This window comes from Xiphias gladius, chromosome 19 (assembly GCF_016859285.1).
Source record: "Xiphias gladius isolate SHS-SW01 ecotype Sanya breed wild chromosome 19, ASM1685928v1, whole genome shotgun sequence".
Lineage (NCBI taxonomy): Eukaryota > Metazoa > Chordata > Actinopteri > Istiophoriformes > Xiphiidae > Xiphias > Xiphias gladius.
In genome coordinates, this window is record NC_053418.1 from 16,231,583 (window position 1) to 16,255,346 (window position 23,764).

General features: G+C 41.2%; 1 protein-coding gene across 6 annotated transcripts; it reads right to left on the bottom strand.

The window, feature by feature from the left end:
- Positions 1 to 574: 574 nt before the first annotated feature.
- LOC120805345 (transforming acidic coiled-coil-containing protein 1-like) lies at positions 575 to 22,295 on the bottom strand. Of its 6 annotated transcripts, none has more exons than XM_040155515.1 (13): positions 21,997 to 22,295; positions 12,599 to 12,690; positions 9,152 to 9,590; positions 6,926 to 6,980; positions 6,732 to 6,813; positions 5,650 to 5,702; positions 4,554 to 4,688; positions 4,365 to 4,441; positions 4,106 to 4,149; positions 3,653 to 3,813; positions 2,970 to 3,076; positions 2,738 to 2,858; positions 575 to 2,556 (listed from the first exon to the last, which is right to left on the bottom strand). In XM_040155515.1, exons 1-13 carry the CDS (start codon positions 22,059 to 22,061, stop codon positions 2,488 to 2,490), a joined length of 1,500 nt encoding a protein of 499 aa, XP_040011449.1. In that variant the 5' UTR covers positions 22,062 to 22,295; the 3' UTR covers positions 575 to 2,487. The 6 variants fall into 6 exon arrangements, with proteins under 6 accessions (XP_040011449.1, XP_040011451.1, XP_040011448.1 ...); XM_040155517.1 differs by having other exon boundaries at positions 4,554 to 4,685; positions 21,997 to 22,294; XM_040155514.1 differs by lacking the exon at positions 21,997 to 22,295 and adding an exon at positions 16,105 to 16,209.
- Between the last annotated feature and the right edge of the window lie 1,469 nt (positions 22,296 to 23,764).

Below are 23,764 nucleotides of genomic sequence, written 5' to 3' on the forward strand. Positions count from 1 at the left end.
GGGGGTTTAGACGTGGGAAGGTGTCTGAGGGCATTAAGGTCTTATCTCTGTAATCTCCATCTATGCTGCACAGCCAGCACCCTGCAGTAATAAGACTTAACCGAGCAAGCTTTAACAGGGAGACACAGATACAGTTAAGTGTTATAAAGCTGTCGGTCGTGTGATTAACAGAATTTTGAGCTAATTTGTTTGAGGATTGGTTCTACAACACTGTTTTTGTGAGTACTGACAGTTTTAGAAGTGTAAGTGTAAAATGAAGCTGAAGTTGAAAAAAAAAAAGCTCAAGTTCAATATTCACTCATCCATATTCACCCTCAGCTGGGATGTGCGAGAATGTGTTAGTTTGTGTGTGTGTGTGTGTGTGTGTTGGGAAGACTGGTGTAAGCACCGCGCATCATTAGTGGTGCTGAGGCTAAAGCTGAGGCCGTGACATACATACTGACAAACATAACACACACACACACACACTATGAGAATTCATACAGTGGTCAGGAAAGCTGCCATACCAGCTGTATATAAAGGTTATCACTGTAAACACAAGTAAAAACAAGTCAAACTTATAGTAGAACAAATTATATTTTGTTTTTATTTAGGCAAATGTACACACACTCACTGTTAATCCTCAATGTGTCAGCACAAGTGTGAGATTGCCATTTCTAATTTACAAACACAAACAATAACTGAAGAAAGGGGCTAAAGTGACAAAACAGTATTTTCATAAAACAAAGATGAACCAGCTGAGTGACGAGAGGTAATGTGACATTAGAATGGTACAAATATAAACTGTGGCACACCCGTGGGTTTTGTGTCATAAGTGGATTTACATGGTGGTTAAATGGCTGCATATCAGACATTAAAACTTTTTCGATATGACTGACTCCGCAGAACTGAGTAATGAAACCTGAAAAGTAACAAAAATTATAACTAAATGTTTAGTCACTAATGTTTAGAAATGGAAATTTTCTTATACTGAGGTAAATAGTAGTTTGTTAAGCCTCCAGTAAACACTGATGTTGTTGGAAAGAAATTTTCTTTTGTAGAAAAAGGTAAGCATTGAAGTGTTTTGTTTTGGTTTTTTTTTAAATAAGAATCAATACTCAGGTATCACATTGCCACCAGTTCTGAAATATTTTCACTAGTACCCAGTTACGTCACAACTTCCAAGTCATTACTAAAGCAATGTGCCGAACACAACCAGTTTTACTAGTGTGTTAAGAAAACAATCTGAATCCTGAGAATGCAAAGCCATGAAAATAAACATGCAAAGAAACAGATTTATCACAGATTTATCACACTAAGTAGTGTGGTGCTGTAAATACAGTAATGAGAGCTCACATGTTCAAAAAAAAAAAAAAAAAAACTTATGACAAAGTTGTCAAACTCTTAGTTTCCTTTATGGTAAGAGGTAAATGTGATTAGTGGACACTCGGTGAGAGAGTGATGGTTTAAAAAAAAGAACTTTACTTTCAGCACTTGCTAATCTTAATATCTTCAACCAAAATATAGTGTCATTATGTTTTAACTTTGTCCAGTTGATAGTTAATGAAGAGTGGTGGAGCTGATTTACACTTCAGGATTAAGTCGTCTCTGTATTGACTTTGTGGATCAGAAAAGACACCACCACAAAGTTTATACAGTCACAGGAAAGTCCATGATTGTCAGGTTATTGTACTTCTCTGTGAAAGACATTCTGCAGCAACTTGAATTGTCTAAAATCCCATCTGTGTAGTGCTGTAAATCAAGTAAAGCAAAAACTTTGAATTATTTGCAGCTTTAGTTTCACTGAACAGTGGTCCAGACTCTTCTGGTTGCAGTGTCACTCCTCAACAAACCAAAGGCTACTCAGGACTACTGTACTTCCTCAAACAATCATAAATCCTTTTCTTCAGCTCTTGTGCAGCTTGACTTTAACCCTGACCTCATTCTCCCTTACACAATACCCCTGAGTCTCTCTCTTTCAGAGTGAAATCCTTGTTTACGTCACAGACAAATACATTTTATGGATTGTTGCTTTAAAACAATCCTTGTCAAAAAGCCCATCCAAGCACAAGCCCAAATGAAACTTCACAACAAGCCCAGCCTGCACTAAATCTGATGTCATCCTGCAAGAGCATTTAGGAATTTAGCCGTTAAGCTGCTGGGAATTTAAGTTGAGTCACAAGCAGGTTGTTGTTCGCTGGCATGATGCATGAAAGCACAAGGGGTCCAGATGACCTCATAATGGGCAATAAATGCAAACAAAACAATGTGACCACGTATAACAAAGTCCCAACAATAATTAGCATTTACAGAACCTTCTCGATTCTGGCCACAAGTAGTGCAATTGCAGTATACGGGAAGTTACTTTAGACTTGTGTACATAAGCAGTCTCTGAGATGCAGGGCTGGCGCAGGGTATGAGAGCTGCTTCCTGGCTGGGGGCATGCACGGGGCGTCACTGTAGGCAAGACCAGAGGGATGGTAGTGGCTGTTTCACAGGAAGTGTCTCTCAGTCTATTTTCCCCATTTTGGCAATCAGCTCATCACAGATCTTTGTGAGTTCCTCCATCTCTTGATTCTATGACAACACAGCAAAGGACGAATAAGCACATTTAATACATCTCTATATACTAAATCACAGTGTTAAAATACAGCATAAAAAAGATGCTTACTATGTCTTATCATGTGCTTTTGCAAGCTTAAAGTCTCTCTAGAATTCAATCTAGAATTGAATGCAGAGAAATGAGGATGCCTCTGACCTTCTGCTGCAGGGCTTGTTCCAGAGACTCATTCTTCATCTGCTCCTTCCTCAGACTGGCGGTCAGCGCCATGTTCTCTGAGCTGGCCTTCGCGCGCACCTGTGCAATCTCCTCATTGGCCCTGAGTGAGACATGGAATGAGGGAAATTAACAGACTTTTTATAGACCAGCATCTCAAACCCATAGAAGTATTTAGTTTGTTATAACCCATTTCCTTTCAATCGCTACATACTTGTCTAGTTTCTCCTCAGCATGGAGCTTAAGTGTCAGGTATCTCTGCTCCTCCTGTTTGACTCTAGCCAGATACTCCTGAGCACACTTCTTCAGCACCTCTTCATTCTGTTTGAGGAAACAGAGATCGACCACGGTGTTATCTATCCATCACCCTTGGATGGAGAGAAAGCAGATGCAACACTGTAGATCCTTATAATATTCTAATATTTGTCTTGACTTGAGTCTTAAATGGTGGCAATTCTTTTAACATTTTCTTATTCCTGAATGTGGGCCCCCTTCCAAAATTTCTGATTTTTCCTGCAGTTACTCACATTTACTGTTGAAAGCTGCCCAATATATTCACCACAGCTGTCTGTTTCCCAGAAAGCAGCTGCTCTAAGCCAGCTGTGAGTCAACTGGGGGTCAAGATTTGGTCATAAACTGCTTTAATTGAGGGGTTTTTGTGTGGTATTTGTTGAGGGAGAGAACCGTGTTTGAGAGCCAGGTTTATCCAGTGGCTTTCACTTTAAACCCCTGTTGCTCTCACCTCTGGGCAACCATCGCCCCTAATCACAGGAAACCTTCCAACCTTATTCTGACCTTAATCTTCTTACAGCCTTCCATTTTGTGCTTCTATCAGCTGATCATCTCAGCACTTGAAACTGACACTTTCCACAAGTAATTATCTAGACATGAACTTGCTTTCTTAAAGCCCTCCAACGTGCTCTTCATATTTTCGTAACGCCGAAACACGTCTGACAGAGAGCGCTCCACGGAGTTCAGATCTGCCAGGGCAGCTTCCTTCTCCATTGTCACTGCGTGCAAAGCCTTCTGGGAGCTCAGGCTGTTGCGCTGCTCGTCCTCTGAGAGCAGTGAAGAAGAAGACATTACTGTGAAGTGCTAAATAACTTATTTCTTGTATTTGGTCTGGTAACAGTGATTGCATGAAGGTTTGTATTTACCACAAAAACAAGGATACATTCAAAAATAAAGAGAGAAGACTTTAGTGAAACGTGTGTCATCTTGTGCCATTTTGAAGTACAAGATGACAAAAGTCACACTATGGAACCGAAACAGTGGTTACATGAAAAATGTACTCCTGACCACACGGTTCAGATGTTTTGGTAGATTATATCGTCTAACATTTCTACTCACCGATCATCTGAGCAATTGTCTTCTCATACTCTGCAACAATCTTTCTGTAATAAGACAAAACATATGTAAGTTGTAAATTACTTTTTTTTTTTTTTTGTGGATAGAAAAATTTTATGGGAGTAACATCTCCACTAAACCAATCAATTGTGTCGATCTTTAAGTGTGTCAAACCCTATATGACCCTCAAAATCAATCAGTGATGATCACTTCTTTATGATAACTAAGTAAATAAAAAACTTGCAGTAACATGTTTTCTAACCTCATCTCAGTGACTTCTTGTCTGCAGTCTTCGTACTTTTTCTTCCAGTCGCTGGCTTCCACCTCTTTAGTGATGATCTGAAAGGAGACGCTGACTGTGAGCAGAACTGTGCGTACAAATAAAACCGTGTCAAATACCTACACGACAAATACATGTGTCATGTTGGATGATTGTGATAACAGTATGTACCTCCTCTCTAATGAGGGTGAGAACGGCCTGCTTTTCTGCCTCACTGATGCAGATGGAATCCAGGACCTGACTTCCTGTTTTCTGCATCTCACTTTCCCTCGACTTGTTCTTCCGTTTGCACGTGTCCTCGTACTGCTGAGGGCAGAAGGGATTCAGTCATGTCCTTCTTCATCTTTTTTTGTACATCCGGTAGTATAATGTGGGGTCAGCCCACCTAGTCTTTTCAAGAATTTATAAGGTATTTATGACAATATACCTTCCTATATTCCAAATAGTATCATTTCAAACTATACTATACAAGTATAAAGTGCATATTTTTTGTTTCTGTTATTTTATACTAAACATGTTATGTTTCTGTGTCTCTGTAAGCCTGTTTTTTCCTTCTCTCTGAACCTCTCTCTTATAATTTCTTCCTCATCCTCTCAAACGTCTCTCCCTCTCATCTTTTACTCTATACCCATCTTGCCTTTCAATCAGTGTTCTCAAACATCTCAGTCCTGCTTCTTCTCCTCCCCGTCTCTCTCCCCTCGCATTTTGTCCTTCCCTGGATTATGACAGTCATATTCTAATCTCCTGAATAATAATCTAAATCCATCTGTCACCTGAGTAGATGAACATGGCGGCAGACACTAAGTACCTCCTGCTGACCTACAGCACACTGCAGTCACCGTATCAGACAGGTGATCAACTTCAGCTTTATATACAATCTATTATTTAGAGTATTACATATTCAAATCACAACACAACTTTACTTGCACAATTTCTCGTTTACTGTGTAAATGTCACCCATTCGATTCATATCTATTGAAACAGGTGGAGCTGAATGTTCCACCGTTTACAGTGACATGTAACACGAGGACAGGTCTGGACTTGTCAAAGCTGCTTTTTCTCTGGTGCTGATGGTGACGGTTCAGTTTGACCCATAAACGAGTGCTTCAGCCCCACCTAGCGGTCTCATCATCGCAACTTCTTTTATAGTGTAAATCTGACACAGTATCCATGATAGCGTACAACTGCGATGATGACTGTATGTGTGGGCCTGGCACAGTAGATGCAGGGGAAATTACTTAAATGGTCAAGTGTTATAATTCCTCACCACAGAGCAGCAGTCTGACTCCTCAGGTTTGGATGTCATATTGCAGTCTTGCACTGGAAGAAAGCAACACACTCATGTTAAGGAGAATTTGGGATTATTGATGCTGTGTATAATGAAATATAGCTCATTGACATGACAAGCAGTGTTGTTGAGTTGTAAAATCTAATTTCACTGCCACTGCAATGAAATGGCATCACTTGTTTCCAATATGATATAAGTAATCTCATGACTGGCTGTATGTAATATATCTTTATCTATTATTGTAGTGGTGGGTTGTATTTCACTACTTCAAGTTTTTTGTCCTGAAATTATCCCCACCCACTGGCAGTTCTTACTGACTTTATGTTATGACTAAAGATGAGCTCAAATGACTACTTCAGACGTTTGTTGCACATTTATTTTAAAAGTGGGAAAGCATGTCTTCTTAAAATTATTTATTTTTCTCTTAGTCTACTACGTGTCCATACTAAAAGCCAAATAAATATCAGCTCAGTAAAAACCCTTCATGCCTTTAGAAACAATAAATCCACAGGCTACTGCACTTGATGCAGTGATGCATCGTCATGTAACATCCGTAACACAGAGGCCCTCTGATTTCAGATCAGTCTGTCACGAGAGCTTTGTCAAATACAGCCTGACGGCATCTGTGGGATCGTACGATCTGGCGTTTTATCACACCAGCACAGCTCTGCTCAAACAGACACCACAGAAGAAACATTCCGTATTATTGTCATTTCTCTGTGCTCATGACTCACAAGTCACAAGTTTCAGTGCAGCACAAAAATACGTACAGTTAATGATTGATGTTGTGTGTGTCTTTAACAGTGAGGCAAAGATGACCTTCTGGCTTTCCAATATTGATCGAGCATGGCTGATTGTTTGCCCTGAGGGAAGCTAAAGCATACTGTCTAAACTCTGACATCCAGTTATCTGATCTCTCTACACGAGAGTCCCTCATTGAGCAGAGTAACAACTCAGCTATTCACTACTGTATCAGTTTATACTGTAACTGGGTAGCTCTCAGAAGTGTAGAATTTATGAACACAACATTAAAATCAATATTCATTGGTCCTTTTACTCACTGCTTTGGTCCTTGTCTGGTTTGACACTTGCACTGCTCGCCAACTTCTCTTCGTCTGTGGCGTGGCCCCCATGATGGTCATCCTTCAACAGCAGCAAAAAATACTCACCCACACTGACTATATGTCGTTTCCCAAGAGCTGATACTACCACATAAGTCAGATGAACAGAGCAGTAGACAATTATCGATTCCTACCTGTGCACCAAAGTCCTTTTGCATCGGCTGGTTCTGCTTCACTTTACAGGAGTTCCTGAGTATGAAGGTCAATGACAGAATCAGTGTTAACACAAAACAGATCATATCTCTGTATGTGTGTACATGTGGGCAGGTGTAATGAAGAGAAGAAAAAGCAGGAGAGACAGAAAGCCTCACAGCCAGACCTCATTGCTTTGCTCTGTGTTAGGCGCTGAGCTTACAAGCTCTGCTAATATTGCTGAATTACGCAGAATAAAAAGCAGATTAATGATGAAGGCATTTGCCAAATATAAGTAAGAGCAAGAGCAGTTGCACAGAGCATTAGAGGGAATTACTAGGTTTGCACTAACACTCTTTGTTTTCCACTTTCTAAATCTATTCCTCACTTTTTTTCCCACGTTCACTTTGTGATCGAAGTGAAATGTAGGTCAAGTAGATGACACAGCAGGCTGTGGAGTGAACCTGGACTTGGACTTGTATTCAGAACAGCAAATTACAAGAACACACACGTCTGCACACACATTTATACAGTACTTACAACAGAACACAGAGGAAATGGACTTGCTCAGCAGTCCTGATGCCAAACAGAGAGAAGGGAAACAGAATGACAGGTTTGGAGGGAAAAGGAAGGAAAGACACAGGAGAGGATGGGACAGGGATTAGGTTAAACAGAAGGTGAGTGCAGGGTTATTATAGTTTAGTAAACTGAAAATCAAGAGTAAAGGTAGAGAGGTGACAGTTTTTGGTTAAACTGGAAAGCGAAACCTCACTGAAAATAAAATACTGAAACTAAAGTAAAATTAAAATTTTCCAAAACTCACTCCTAAACCAATTTAAGTAATATAATAAAAGACTTTTAAAGCTGCAATAAAAAATGAGGAAAAAAATAAAGTTCAAGTCTTTTCTGGGCTTGTCCTTTAATATTTTCATATTGGAAAGACATTCATAAAGAGATGCTGAAAATATTTGGAATAAAAGTTGATTGCCCTCCTATTACATTAATATCTGGGCAAAGTCCCGGACAAACTTATGGCTCAGGATTAATTTTTAAAGTACTTTTGGCTGATGAGAAAGAAAGCAGTCACACGGAAATGACGGCATGCAAACCCTCGAACAAAGGACGACTGGACTGCAACTGTCAAAGACATTAACTATATAGAGAAACTGACCTTTAGCTAAAGACTGCAACAAGGACAATATGTAAAATAATGGGAAAAAAAAGACTATATATATACAGTATATTGTCCTATAAGATGTAATCCATTACATATGTAATTCAAAGACCCTGTTCCTGTACAAATAGTGTGTTGCCCATGCCAGACCACGCATTTAGCCTGAAAATATCAATAATAAAAAATATATATATATATATATATATATATATATATATATATATACACATATATAAATCAAATCTCAGTGTACATTGTAATATGGGGGCAGTGATGCCACTTGATTTGAATTAACTTCAAAACTGAATTTGTGAACCAGCAATGATTGTTCCAACATCAGGAGTTATAGTTTGTAGTTCAGTGCTGTATAGATATCACAAAAAGACAAAGATTTCAATTATGCTGGTTTGTGTTTTTTTTAACCGGGTCAATGGAGATAATACAGATGTGAATCATTAGTCTTCTTTAGCAAAACCATAACATAAACAAACCACAAGAGGGCATTGTTTGACACTTTAACTTCTCTTGACCATTCATAGAACATTTTCTGTCAGCAAACACAAAGCAGTTGTTAAAAATACTTCATCCAGCTCTGAACACTGAAAAACTGCCCTAAATCAGCACCTATGGAAGAATGCAAGCAAATGTAGGACAAATTCTTCCTGAAAACTGAGATAAAATGAAAGTGAACTCAAATTCTAAAATAAAAATAACGGCAGTAAAAACATTAAAAACTATAATAACGCTGGTGAGGAGTAAATGGATGCAGGAGTGAAACAACAGCTCACAGGCCTTTGAGAGAACAGAACAGGTCGCCACAGTTTATTAAAATGGGAACACATTGATCCCTTCAGGTTCATTGCGCACAATAGCAAGCATTCACTACTGTTTCCTTCAGCCATGAAAGGGAGCAGTGTTTTTTTTTTTTCAGCTTGAAAATCTGTGAGTCAAATTAAGTCGGTAAATGCAGCCACTGACTAGAAAGAGGATGATTATGATTGATGACTGGAGAAGAATTACCTTTGTGCATGTTTGTCTATAATGTTCTACTCACGTGATTATGGTGTTGCTGGTCTCGCAGGTCAGTTTTGTGTTTGACAGCACAGTGTCAGAGTTCATGTTGCCATTGAGCAAATCAGGGTCCACACAAACGTCATGACTGGGGATCAAGTTTGAGTCTGGGCTGGAGTCAGACGTCACCGGAGCCTCGTCGTCCACCTCCGTAGGATCGGGTTTGTTCAGCGGGGAGAGGACGGAGAGCGACGGGGGCCGGAGAGCTTGAGGCTGGGGCAGAGGGGTGGACGGGAAGAGGCCGTCACCTGGACTCGGTTTGTTGCTTAGGGTCAAATTAAGGTTCTGATCCAAACTGAAGCTGCTGCTGTTAGGTAGGGAGCTGGTGAGGTTGTTCAGGGAATCAACCTCTTGGATTGAAAGTGTACCGACATCCTGGTTAGAGTTCTTGTCCAGAAGGGGGTTTGTTACATCAGGAAGAACTGGGAAAAGAGAGGAAAAGTGAGTAAGTAAGTTTATATATCACCTTATAAGAGCAGGATGACAGGAAGTGCTTGACAATAAAAAATAAAAAAAATAAGGAAAGTATATAATACAGACTTACGAAGAATAAAAAGAGAAAAATGAATAAAAATTACACAACAGCAAGGATCTGTGGCTAGGTCTTGAGCTGTCCACAGATCCAGAGCCACAGATCTCTTTCCTTTAGTTTTAAGCCCAGAGGGAGTAACAACCAACTCTTTGAGACATCTTGGTGTCCTGCTGGTGACTTAGGTCTGCAGTAGCACGCTAACATCGCCAGTGTACAGAGATCAAGATCAGTGTCTCATAATACCTTTTAGAGGACCTGGTCAACAGCTTAGCAGCAGCATTTTGGACCACTTGCAAACAAGGCAGGTGAGGGAGGGAGTTGCAATAGTCGAGGCAGGATGAAAGAACAACTTTAATAATTGTCTTTATCTCAACTTGAGACACAGTGGGAGTTTCACAGCAGGACAAATCAATCAATTAGCATGTTGGTAAAGAGTAAACGTCTGGTCTGCAGTGAAATCTAGAGTTTGGGATATAAACTTCATCAGAAGGGGAAAGACAAGCGAGACCTTTGGATAACTTATGGATAAGCTCATGCTGGTGCAGAAACAAGGGACATCAAATTTCATGCTTAAATAATGGTTTTCTCTTCTTAAACACATGAACTGGTCTTTTTTGACCATAAACCTGCAATAACTGATTTTTTGGGGCACTTGCAGGCAGCGGAAAACAAATTATGAACGTAACATTAACATATGATGGCTTTTTAAGTTGATATGGTGAACTTGTTAACAAACAATTACTTATTTACACATCCTATACTTACAGAGCAACGTTATCATTCATTTGGAGTCGTGTTTCTGGACACCTGATGAATATAAGTCTAATATCTCTCTTTTAGCTCTGTTTTTGGTCTACCAACTCCTGATGGAAACATCTGGCTCTTTGGCTCCTAATGGCTGCAGTATGTTCTCCAGGTAGTTGCTAATTTTGCTGTTTGGTGCTGGGCAGATATTGTACATAGGGTTTTTGCCTATTGTGGCCGAAGACAACGCTATGAGAGCGTTGAGAGTACAGTAAAGTAGAAGCACCACTGTGGGGCTGACCCGGAGAATATAGATCTTACTCCCTTCTCTAGTGTCTCTGTACTTAAACAGTAAAACCTAACATCCTAATCCTGTGGCTACCTAAGGATTTTATCTGTCCTTCAGGGATTTAACCTTGAGGTGACGGCCTCTCCTTCTTCTGTTAGAACACTTAAAATGGCTGCTGGCTTCCCCTCAGAGCACTTCACATCCTGTGTCCTCACACATCCCGTTAACAGCTAGCTAACGACCACAGCAGCAGACCAGTCTCTGTTGAGTCACACTGCTGCCGAAACACAGGATGCACCCACACACACTGTAAAACTCACACGGCTACATGCAATAATAAACTGACAAGGACCTCTCTTCTGTATTTTTCTGTATTTCTTCTCAACGTGCACAACATGAATGAAGTCACTGTGGTTTCACCTTGGGTGGGTGACGACTTCCTACATTGTTTTGTCATGTCCAAAGGCCGATGTGTGAATCATTACATCATACAGTCAATTCATGTAAATTAAGCTAAGCTTCTGGCCAAAATCTAGGTACTTTCAGACAGTCTGCGCACACACCCTTTGGAGATTAGGAACAGATGTAGAGGAACCCCACCCAGTCATGGAGAGTGCACACCACCACGTGGCCTAGCAACAAAAACAACAGGCTTTATTACAGCTTCACAACTCAATGAAAAAGAGGGAAAAGGAGACAGAGGGGGAAGTGAGAGAGAGAGCCAGTGAGAAAGACACAGATAGTATATAGGCAGGCACACTGCTGTGTAAGGTTTCATCCTGGTTCAGCAGTAAATACAACTAGATTGTGGCATGTGCTTGCTCACACGAACACGCAGCGATTCCCCCCTGCACCATTTGAGTCTAATTATAGGCAACCAGACTATCAGTTTCTCCACAGTCGATCTTTTATTTATGAAAATAACCCACATTTTGTACAGACCACGTGACTGTTTTAGCATGAAAAGACGACTGTTATTGTATGAAAAACGGATTCAATACCAAACACGTTGCTCTCTCCGTTGTTATCTCGCACAGCATCCCATATACTGTGGTCAAAACGTGATTTCAAATAACTGAGATATCCACACTATGCAGTATAATTATATCCTAATACACATACAGTACATGTCAAACTCAGTTACCGAGATTTAGATGGATGAAGAAACTGAGTGTGCAGACATTGGTGATATAATGGCATTTGTTTCAGCACAGACGATGCACTCCACATGATCTATTACCATGGTAATGTGTGGTACTCATGTCTGTGTGGGTGAAAGCAGGACAGCTGAAGAGGAGGGTGGTGAGGAGGGGGACTTGGGACACCAGTGGGCCTCTTTGGCAGCTTCAAACAGGCAGGATTGAACTGCCACCCATTTGTTTTTTTCCAGAACCTCACTTAGAGGAAAAAAAAAAAAAAAATCTTGCTACAGTGATGAACAGGTGTACTCCAGGACTCTGTGACATCACTGTCCATCACTGTTGGGTGTGATTACAGGTGCAACAGGCTCAAAACTTTCAACCAGAGCCTCAGTGACACGCTGCTCCTTAGCCTCATGCTAAGTTACTCTTTACTGCCAAAACACAAACAGCCATACAAGCACTTTGTTTTCTAAAAAACATACAGTTAAGTTTGGCAAATTTTTGATTTATACAGGAATTAAACAAGATTATCAATTTGACCAGACATTCTATGTCTGCTTTTCAGTAATCCATAGTCGTCGACACTCTTTGCATTGCAGTTGGTACTAAAAAAGTATTGACATTTGACACCCAGCCCAAACTATGAATATCTAATGTCACTGTGAATAGTTTGACAGAGTTTGATCGGTATGAGAGCCTCTAGATCGCCCCGAGCTATCTCACCTGTCTGGTTGGAGTTGTCCAGTTGGCTCAGTATCTTCACAACACCTGGAGACTCCACCTCTGGAGTCTCAAAGGTTCCCTCCGAGTCTGAACTGTGGGGAGAAAAAGAGAGGAAGAAACCGATTTATGTCTGTAATCTAAGTGATATTTAATGACATATTACAAACAAAAAGCAGAGATAGAGACTGAAACCGACAAAGACACAGCAAGTAAGAGATCAGCGCTGCAACTTGAGCTCGAGTATTTGGCATATTATCTGGAACTAAAGATGAAATCTCCAGTTTGAAATTGAAAATGTTCTGTAATGGAGAAAAAAATACCCAAAAAAAAAAAAAAACTACTCTCATAAAATGATGTGGTGCATGTGATAAAAACAAATCGCACAGCCCGTTTTAGAATAAAAGAATGCTTCTGAAACAGCAGTCTACTGTCTTTTAGAACAGAGAGGCATTGAAAATGTTGATCAGTCCAAATTCACTCTAACCAATAAGCACTGGCTTTCCAATATTAATCTTTGTTTTCTTAAAGTGACGTGAAAACAATAGATTTCAGAGTTCAAAGCAGCTTAAAATAAACAGGCTGCTTTTATTTTAAAGGAAGTAGGAGGAAGGGAGAGGAGAGGAAGTGAAGCCCTACAAGGCCACCTGCATCCTTTGGCACTGAGTAAGGACACACTGTTTCCCACAACATTCATTCACACGCACACACAAACACAAGAGTCTTTTGGTCTGCTGTGTCAGCTGCCTAGACACCCAGCCCAAATTTATTTCCAAACTGTGGCGAGACAAAAAGGAAGGGACAGACAGAAAGAGTGAGAGTTTATGTGAGGTGGGTGTGTGTGTTTGTGCGTGAGTAACCGTTCCCAGCCACTTGAACGCACATCAAAACGTCCACTCTCTAATGAAAAACAGCACAAGGAAGAACAAAGCTCAAAGTCCCAATACCCAACCACACTCCATCCCTGAAACCAGTTCACAAAAACACATTTACACACTCTGGAGCTCTATACAACTCCACCATCCAGAGGTAATCCTAATATACATTGCCCCCCCCCCGCCGATACACACACACACACACACACACACACACACACACACACACACACACACACACACACACACACTGGATAACGTCTCAGTAATGGCCCCAATGGCTGTGATCTTCGATGGTTACTTAGAAACTAGAAATTGACAAAAAAAAAAAAAAATCTAAAGCTTTGGAAACTGTGGCTTTTTTCCCCTTCCCCCAACTTTCAGCAACTGTTCCTCAACTGCCAAACAGCTTTCAAACAAACACAAACACAAAACACACACACACACACACACACACACACACACACACACACACACACACACACACACACATAAAACAGGCCTAGACAGTCAGATCCTCAGCATTTGGTGTCTCATAATGAAACAGGACAGTGCACACAAAGCAGGGACTTATAAAACAGTAGCTTGAGTGTCTGTACTTTGACAAAGAATCAGTTTTTGACAGCAGCCTGACCCAGCCACTGGGGTCCACAGCATAGGAAAGAATCTGAGATTATACCACAGTATCAATCACATTGTGTGTGTGTGTGTGTGTGTGTGGTGTGTGCTTGTATATATCCACCACCTGTCAGTATGACTCAGGGGACTGTGCAGTCATCACACACAAACACACACACACACACGCAAAATCAATCTACTAGAGTCCAAACGCTACCAAAAAAATATGCTCTTTTATTTCTTGTAAAGATCCATCTGTAAACCAGCTATCTTTCCGACTTCACTCTCACACATAAATAAACATCTATGGCCAAGCCCTCTTACTTGTCCTCTCTGTCATCCTTCGCTCTGGGCTCCCCATCATCTCCGGCAACCCCAGTCACTGCTGACCATGTCCATTTGGCCCACTGGACTGGAGACAACCAGGACATCCCTGCACCACGTCGAGTCCTAAACCTGATGCCACCTCCAATGTTTAATATTTAACTTTCTCCTCCTCTGGATCAGTTTAGACTGATCTGTCAATTGAAAATGGCAAATCAGTGATCTTCCACAGTCAGTCTTTCAACAGCGAAAAAAGGTGGCTGTCAAAAAAGAAGCTGTCGATCCGTCTTCTCGCTCCTCTCCCTCACTTCTTTCTTTCTGTATGGCTGTCTCACTTCCTCCTCTTGCTTAGCCGCTCAGTTTTCCCATCCTGCTCCTCTGCGTTGTTGACGCTTTTGAGAGTGAAACGTGTCTCACGTTGCTGCTGCTTCTGTTTCTGTTGCCGCTCTGCTCTCCACAGCACTGACTCACACAGCACAGATTACTGAAGCATCAGTAGTCACTCCTCTCTCTGCTCCCCTCCCTCTCCCTCTCCCCTCTCTGCTTTCTGTCTGGGTGGTAGATCAGCTGGTTAACAGACAGGGGCTCACCCTGCTCCTGCATGTTTGCTAACTCGTTCGCTTGCTCTCAGGAGTTTGCCTCTCGCTGATTGTGCGGGAAGACGGGGGGGGGGGGCTTCCTGTTTTAAGATGCAAAGAAGAGTCTGGTTTCCCTGGGCCAGAGAAACTACCAGATGTTTGTGTCTCAAAGGAGGAGGAATGAAAAGAGATCAGGAGAAGAAAGGGAAGAAATGATGGGACAAACACTAAATTTTAATGAGATGAGTTGGATAAAGCATATAGTGTATGATGAACTCATACCACTGCAATATCTTACATTTCTGAAATTATGCCTTACAATAAAGCTCATATAAACTTGCAGCCTCCATTATCGCTTAAAACTTTAAAGTATAATGCATTAAAGCCCTTGCTGTCTGTATTTTGACAGCTTTACAGATGTATTATATCCTTTAGGAACATGTTTGCTTTGAAATAAGAATGATCTGTTTTTATTAAACCAGACTGAAGGAACTGCAGACTGAGTGACTGAGCTGTTGCTGACATGACTGGGCAGCCCACTGTGAGTGTGAAGGGTAATCTGAAACTAATTTGAGTTGTTAATGGTTTGTTTACTTCGCAGCAAAGTTTTGTCACAGTTATCCACAGACAGTGGATAACTGTCCACAGGGTGTCACAGTTATCCACAGACAGGGGATAACTGTGACAAAACTTTGCTGAAACAAAAAAAACGCACTTGTGCTCCTTTTTCCCTGGATGAATAAGAGGGGACAAGAGCAATTAAATTGCAGTTATTTTCAGCATGGACAAACAATGTACCCTTTATTGTCATGGTTAGGCTTTGCCTCTCCCTCATTCCCTGTGTTTCCTGCCCCCCCTTGTGTCTCTTGCTTGTTCACAGTTTGTCTCTCTCCATGTCTGTGTGTACGTGTGTGTGTGTGTGTGTGTCTATTTGGGCGTTTGCAAATCCAAATGCAAACCTGAAACCCATCCACTAATTATCGCCTGCAATATAAATACCCCGGTTCTTTACTCTACTCTTTGCCAGATCATGGTACTAGTACACCTCCAAGCTCTAGTCCAAGTTTATATTGTTCCTAGTGTTTGTCTGACTCCTACCTAATTCTATGTTTACCTGTGCTTCAGGCCCATCCTCCGTTGCTGCTTCTCTTTGTTTGCATCACCCAGCTCCATGTCTGTCTGCCAGTTCTGCCGAAAACCCATTCATGCCTGCCTGCCCTGCTCCACTGTCTCTCCTGGATCAACCCCCCAAACCCTCACCACTACTGGTCTACAATAAACCTGCTTCTGAACCTTTGAACACCTTCTGTCCGAGTGCTGTATTTGAGTCCGAATTAAAACTTAGCCTAAAATTGAAATGTATACTTGTAACAGAAAGATCAAATTCAAACTGAGAATTTAGTCATTAATGACATGATGTGTGACCAAACCTACAGGGATCTATTGTTCACTGAAAATATCCAGGACAGAAAGCAAACAAATCAATAAAGCAAACATAGACTGAACAATAATGATGCCAATACCCATCAGACTGAGTGAAAAGCCATTTGGATGAAAGCTTTCATTGCTGCTCACACACACTATCACCTACATACACACTCACACATGTGCCTCTGAGGCTGTTAGTGGATGGCTTACGTAACTTTAAGTCCAGGCTTTCACATTTATACATCTCCCTCACACACACACACACACACACACACACACACACACACACACAGACAGGGTATCTAGGCCAGATGAGATGTGTTCTTTGAAAAAACATGGACCATGACTAATCTAATAACAGGAGAATGATTCAGCCACTGTGAAAAAGGTGAACCGTGATAGAAAAAGGAAAGAGCAGAGATGAGTTTCTTATTATTTGCACTTTGAGGAACCTTTCCTGCTGTTTACCACTCATACATGAGACACATGGAAGGAAAGGCAAGAGCTCTAAAACTGATCACACTGAGCTGGTCCACAGAGACAGAGTCAGAAGGATGAGAAAACATGCACGCACACACTCGCAGATAATGTCACGCACTGGTGAACACAGAGAAAGAGGTCCGCAACAGAAAAATGGAGCAAATTAGAGGAATGACAGATTGAAAACAGTGTCAATTAAAATGGGGAAGAGAGAGACAGGGAAATAATAAGGATGGGAATATTTTGGAAATCAAAGGGAAATGGGAAGAAAGTGAGTTTTTGGGCAGGACTGGAATCTGTTGTGTGTCTTCAACATTCCTGACATTGCCTCCATCTCCTTATCTGTAAGTCAGGACAGCGGAGAGGACGAACCCGTCTAACAAAACCCCTCAAGCAGCACACTGCAACACCCTGAAGCTATAAACTCACCTCTGGACACACAAAAACACACACAAAACACACGACTTTACACAGACAGGAAGACAACATGCAGAGATGGACAGAGTGAGAATATCCCTGGCAAAGTCATGAACCACAGACAGAGAAGCAGAAGAAAAACAGAAAGAGGGAAAAGAATCAGCTCTTATGTAATACCTTGAAACCACAAATAGCACAGTAACAGTGGCAAAACCCACACATACATACACCCTATGTGAGCTCGAGCTGCCTGCCATCTTACAGAGACTAGTTATGGCAGATAAAAAGATACACTACACCACAGACTGAACCATGGCTATTACGTGTTTGCTATCAGTTAATCCACCAAGAATGCACGATGTTAATCATCAATTACATTTTGACTGATGGCAGCATGTGTGGTTATGAGCTAAGAATAAATTGGCGATGATGAACATGTCTGCGAGCCACAACAGCAGTGATGTGATACTGGATGAGATAACTTTGTCTGAGTGTGTTTGTGCAGAAATACACAGAGGGAATTAGAGAAGCTTCTCAACTATCAGACTGTTTATCTCTCCTCTCAATCCCCTTCTTGATGACAGAAGGTCAACCAGCCTGAACCTTCATTTAGCGCCACCATCAGGTCAACATTCCCCCCTGACCAACACTTAGGTCCATTATAATGTATCTTAAAAATTAATGGCTGGATTTCCATTAAATTTACTATGAATATTCTTTGTCCCTCCCCGGATAATACTGATGTTTTTGGTCACTCTGGTCTTTACTCTGGAAAAATCCACCTCTTGAGTACAGGAAAAATCATAATCTAATGGGCAGATTCCTATGACATTTTCTGAGCGACTATGTGGCATTTCATGTGCTTTCCTCATCATCAATTAGGCAAAAAGGTAAAGTTTTCACACAAAGTAATTTGAAAACATCTTGGTCTACTAATGAGCAGATTGCAATGAAAAATTGGTGGGTATGATGGCAATGTTGTCTTAAGTAGTGATGACTGGATTGGATCAAGATGGCTGGATGTACAGGTTTTATGCTACACTTTCACTTGATGTACAATGCTTTGCATATGTACATGGCATTAAATATTTCTCATAAATGTTTTATTTATTTCATTATGTTTTATGTATTTTGTGATAAGCAGTCAGATGTTTGACCTGACTGTGAAACAAATTATCCCTCCCGGACAATAAAGTTAACTTGAAGTTGATGACATTTTGTGAGCACATTCGAGCTACCAATGGGATGAAACCTTTTGATTTTCAGTGTCATCTAGACCTTTTCATCTGATGCCAAAAATTTCATTTTCATCCCCAGCACAGCTCAGAATTGTCAGTATGTTGTCTGTCCAACGTTTTCAAATTGCGAAATGTAACTACAGCTTTCATTCTTTTAATTTTAGACTGCGCTCTAGTCTTGTTTCAATTAGAGGTTTCTTTCGACTGAATACACAAAATGTCTTCAAATTTTTCTTGTTTGATCAACATTTAAACAGTGCAAATGTCAAACACTTAACTTTCAATGTAATAAACATGACAGCGTCAGTATTTACAATATATGAGCTCCTGGTCGTGTAAATAACTGAAATGTCTATAAAGCATAACTATCCCAGTGGCACAGGTTGTTATAGTTTTTGTCAAAAAAAAAAAAAGTGAGTGCAATACACATCTGGGTTTTGATTAATTCTGACTAAAATTCTTCAGGGATTGTTTAAAAACATGGGAATTCTGTTGTGTAATATCTTCTTAAGTTTCAGCTTTGAAAGTTTCAAACTATGAACCGAACTTTCCCCAATGAAGTATTGTAAATCGTTGCTTTTAGAATGAAATCATCCATTTTGCCATGCAATTACGTGAGTTAGCGTATTACTATTTTACTTAATGTGGAATCACATTTGGTGCAGGAAGGGACTTAATTTTATCATTCAGATGTTAGCACTTCATAATAAAAGATTGTGGCTTCATTCATATTTCGTTGAGGTTCTTCTATTTATCCCACACAAACTTCTTCAAAGTAATTTCCTCTGGTGCAGCAGAGGATCCATGCTGAGTAACATACACTACACATATGCTTAGATCAGTAAAGGTCAAATATTTTATGAATAGGAACCAGGGTGAATCAGTATTGTTTGGTTTCTATAGAAAGCAGTACAACATACATTTATAATAAAAGGAAGTTGTGGATAATGTCCTGTGGCATGCTCTGCTGCGATTAGACAGTCTATAAATATGTGGTTGTGTGTACATGTGAATGTGAGTATATGTGGTAATAAAAGAAGGATCTTGAATATATATAGTATGTATTGCATTTATCAGTACGTTTTTCACGTGAGACATAAACATAAGCACAAATGTCAGGCTGTAAAAGAAATTCATTCCTGATTGGCGAGCTGGCCGACTGACTGGCTACGTATGGACTCTAATGAATCTAATCTGAACACAATAATATTGCTGGGTCACTCTTGTTAGCTTATTCTATGATGTGGCTCCATCTAGTGGTCATTATTGGACTCTCACACGGATTCCACAAATAAATGAAACAAAATAAGATTTAAAAAAAACTGCAGCATTAGATTCAACCACCCGTTCAGTGATACAATGCCACGATGAAAGAGCAAAGAAGATAAAAGGAGCTGAGGGAAGGATATATGTGAGAAGGAGCAAGGGAGACACATAACAGGTCTGATGTCACCTACAGGAGCTTAAACAGAGTTGACGGGATCTCCGGTTTCACCATGGCAACCATTTGGGAAGGGGTCACAAGTGTATAACACTATGAAAACATGCATATAGACACTACACACACACTGTCACACACAGACAGGTAGGAAAGAAGGTAGCATAGCAGACTTACCATCTATAGTTGATTTATACTTAAATGCAGCTAAGCATATACAGAGAGAGACGGATGCTCCAAAGTCTTTTATGGGCTTTTTGGGAATCACAAGTGTGTTTACATCCCTGATATCTCCGTACGTGCAACAGAGAACACCCAATTAGCTGCAATCAGAGCAGAAAACTAGCACGCAGTGAAGACAGTTGGAATGAATGGAGCCGAGGCACTCACCGTCCCACAGTGCACTAGAATAACTTAAGTGACAGTGGCATGCTAAAACAAAAAGAGAAAGAATGAAGCAGCAAGAGAGAAAGAGAGGAGGGGTTTTCCGGAGAGAAGTCTTGCACAGACACCGACCGAGCTATTGTTCGTGACTAAAACGGGGACACAAGAGCACACAATTCTCAGACAATAGTGCGTGTACATTGTACACATATGAAAGCACAGAGTAGGGAGACGACACACACCCTACTCTTCTATTTTATGTTTCCATTCATTTTCTTTGCCTTTTAAATTCAGTTTCACAAGATTTAATTTACATCCAAAATGCCATTTAGCTACATTAAAATCATTGTTTTAATTGTACTTTGATTCAAGCACAGAGAGGTTTTCAGCCATGAACTTCAACATTATTCAGCAGTGAGTTTCACTTCCATGCTGGCAAGCCTTGTCAGAGAAGGCTTATGCATTATATAAATGTACATCCTCAAATGTTGTGCCTGTCTTCATGTATTCACAATATGTGTCTCTCTAAAGATAAGAAATGTTTTTCAGCCGACACTGACCTGAATTCATACCACTGCAGCAAGAAAATGAGCTCCAAATACAGGTCAGGTTTTTCCCAAGTGAGGGACTGTTTGGATGTTCAGGGGTTTTGGAGAACAGGAAGTCCACTGTACATCCAAGACCGCTCCAGTTAAGACATAAAACGGATGATTAAGCCAACTAAAATTAGAACAAAGGCTGAAAGCTGAGATCCCACGACACTGGTTGGCTTCCCAGTTTTCCCACAGGGACAACCCCAACCCCCAACTGCCCAAATAGAAACACAAATGTATGCAGAAGACTACAGTATGCTTGTTTGGTGAGATATCATTTTTAAAGGACCCAAATAGCAATGCTCATGAGTCTCCCTTCCATCTTCAAAACAACATCTGCTTCAATAAATGGTGGCGCTGCTTCTCACGACATAGACCAATGTTCTCCATGACTTGAATCCCTGTGTGAATATGGCTTAGCAATTCCATTTATGTGTGTCGAGAAAAAGTGATCTGCTACAAGGGGCTTATGGTAGCTTTTAAAAATGGAGATAAAAAACATCACTGGGAGGACAAAGTGAAAGAACTCACTTTGTTATGAAGGATTAGAGAAAAAAAGAAGAGGGAGTGCGGCGGTTAAGTGCTTTTAAGCTTTGACAAATGCCTAAGCAACGGCATCTCCGTTCCCTTTCCATACATTTTGACAACATCTACATTAGACTGCATTAGACTCTCTGCCAATGGCATCAGCTGTACTACTCCTCGCTCTTGCTCCGTGACTCTTCCAGGTCTCTTTAGATTTGAATACCTAAATAGTGTTCAAACTAGCATTGCAGCAGTGGCTCTGTGCTGTGCCATCTGTTGGGCTGATTTGCTTTCTCAGCACTGACCATCAACTCCTTATCTCCCTCTTGTCTTCCCCTCCCCGACACAGAAGCACTGAGTTCATACACACGACAGAACACAATCTCAAGTACCAAAGGGCGAAATTGATCAACTCCAACCATTCAGCTATTGTGGAGAGTCTCTGCCTATGCAAGTTTCCTTTTCGCATCACACTCACACACAAATTTAGAATATCATCTTACATGCTGCTCTTCTTCCGGGGAGAGCCGACGGAGCCCTTCCTGTGCTGGCTGAGGGAGCCCCCCATGGCGACAGCAGAATCGGTGTTTGTTTCAGGTTTATCCCAGATGCTCTGTATGTCCTTTTTCCCCTCCCAAGGTTCACCTCTGCTTCTCCTCCAAACAGCCTGGCTCAACGCCAGAGTACCATAGCGCAGTGCTCCTCATGACTGACTAGTTATCATTTAACCAACAAGCCTCTCCTCTCCTCGTCTCTTCGCTATCGCTGTCTCTACTGATGCTGTGCAGTTTAAACGCTCAGGAGTACTACTGATCACACATGAATAGCTCTGCGGTGAGTCCCGCCTCCTCACTCTACTTCTCCTCACTCTCCACCATCTCTCTCTGAAACACACACACACACACACACACACACACACACACACACACACACACACACACACACACACACACACACACCACAGACAGATTATATTCACTTGTTAGGTAATGCACAGCCTTTAGAAGGACAAAGAAGGAGAGGTGGAGTGTGGGTGTGTGTGTGTGTGTGTGGGGGGGGGGGGGTGTTGTACTTTGAAGGCCATTAAGTCCAAGGAGTTGGAGGGGGTAGATGGAGAGTGTGTGTCAGTGTGTTGTGGGGGTATCTGGCAGGGCTGAGAGTATTGTTCGAGAGAGAAAGAGTCTCTTCTATTGTTAGTCAGCTGAATACCAGATCTGAGATCCACGGGGAGGGAGGGACGATGGAGGGAGAGTTGGCGGCATAAAACACAGCCCCACTTATTGTGCCACATTCCCACTACCTGCTGTGACCCAAAACCCACCACTGCAGCCCCTCACAGCTTTAGCATGATAATATACAGAAGCAGACACTGTCAGAGCTCTCAGCTTGTTTTGCATACACCCATTTCTTCAGCTCATCAGTTGCAGTTTGACCCCTTACCCCGTAACTAAACCAGACACACTTTAAAATCAGGTCAAACAATGCAATCAGTGTGACGAAAAAAAAGGCTTCATCTAGGCTGACAGAGACTGAATAAGATTACTATACACATGTGAAAAGCAGGTTAGACATTATTCAACCAGCAGGGTAAAAGAAAGCCTGGAAATGTACTGGAGCATTGGTCCATTCATCCTATTGAGTGTCAATACAGCAGAGCCGCGTAATGATTGAAGGCAAACTTACCTCCTGATTCAAGCCTGTCCCATCCTGATAAAATGAACAATGGATACTAACCCTCAGAGAGCGGCAGGGTCAGGCAGTGGTGCGCGGGACAGGCCCGCCTTTGAAAATAACAGAGAGGCTTTAGCGCATAACTTCCTCCCACTGAAGTGAATCACACGAGGCTCTCTAAAGAGGTCCTCGTTTCTGAATGACTTCGCCACAGTTCAGACAGAGTGGGCACAACCACACACACGCTGCGAAGAAAAAAAGCAAATTGGTACTGAAATACGTATAATTTACCATTTACGACTCATTACATGGATATGTGACTTTCTGTCAGTGCTGCCATTCGACTGTTACTCTGGTCACTTGCTAGCCTCTAACTTCTGCTAGCACCGTAAATTACTAAGAAATACACGAAAAACTTAGCGAACACTTTTTACGAATGGCTTAAAAACAACCTTCCGAAACAAAGTACAAGACTTCAACTTGCCTCACGGTTGCTGTCAAAAGATTGGTCAATAGTCAATTCACCCGCTGCAAGTGATGCTGTGTTTACCATACGACTGCGCATGCTCGAATGATTTGCCATATTAACGAGGCTGAGGT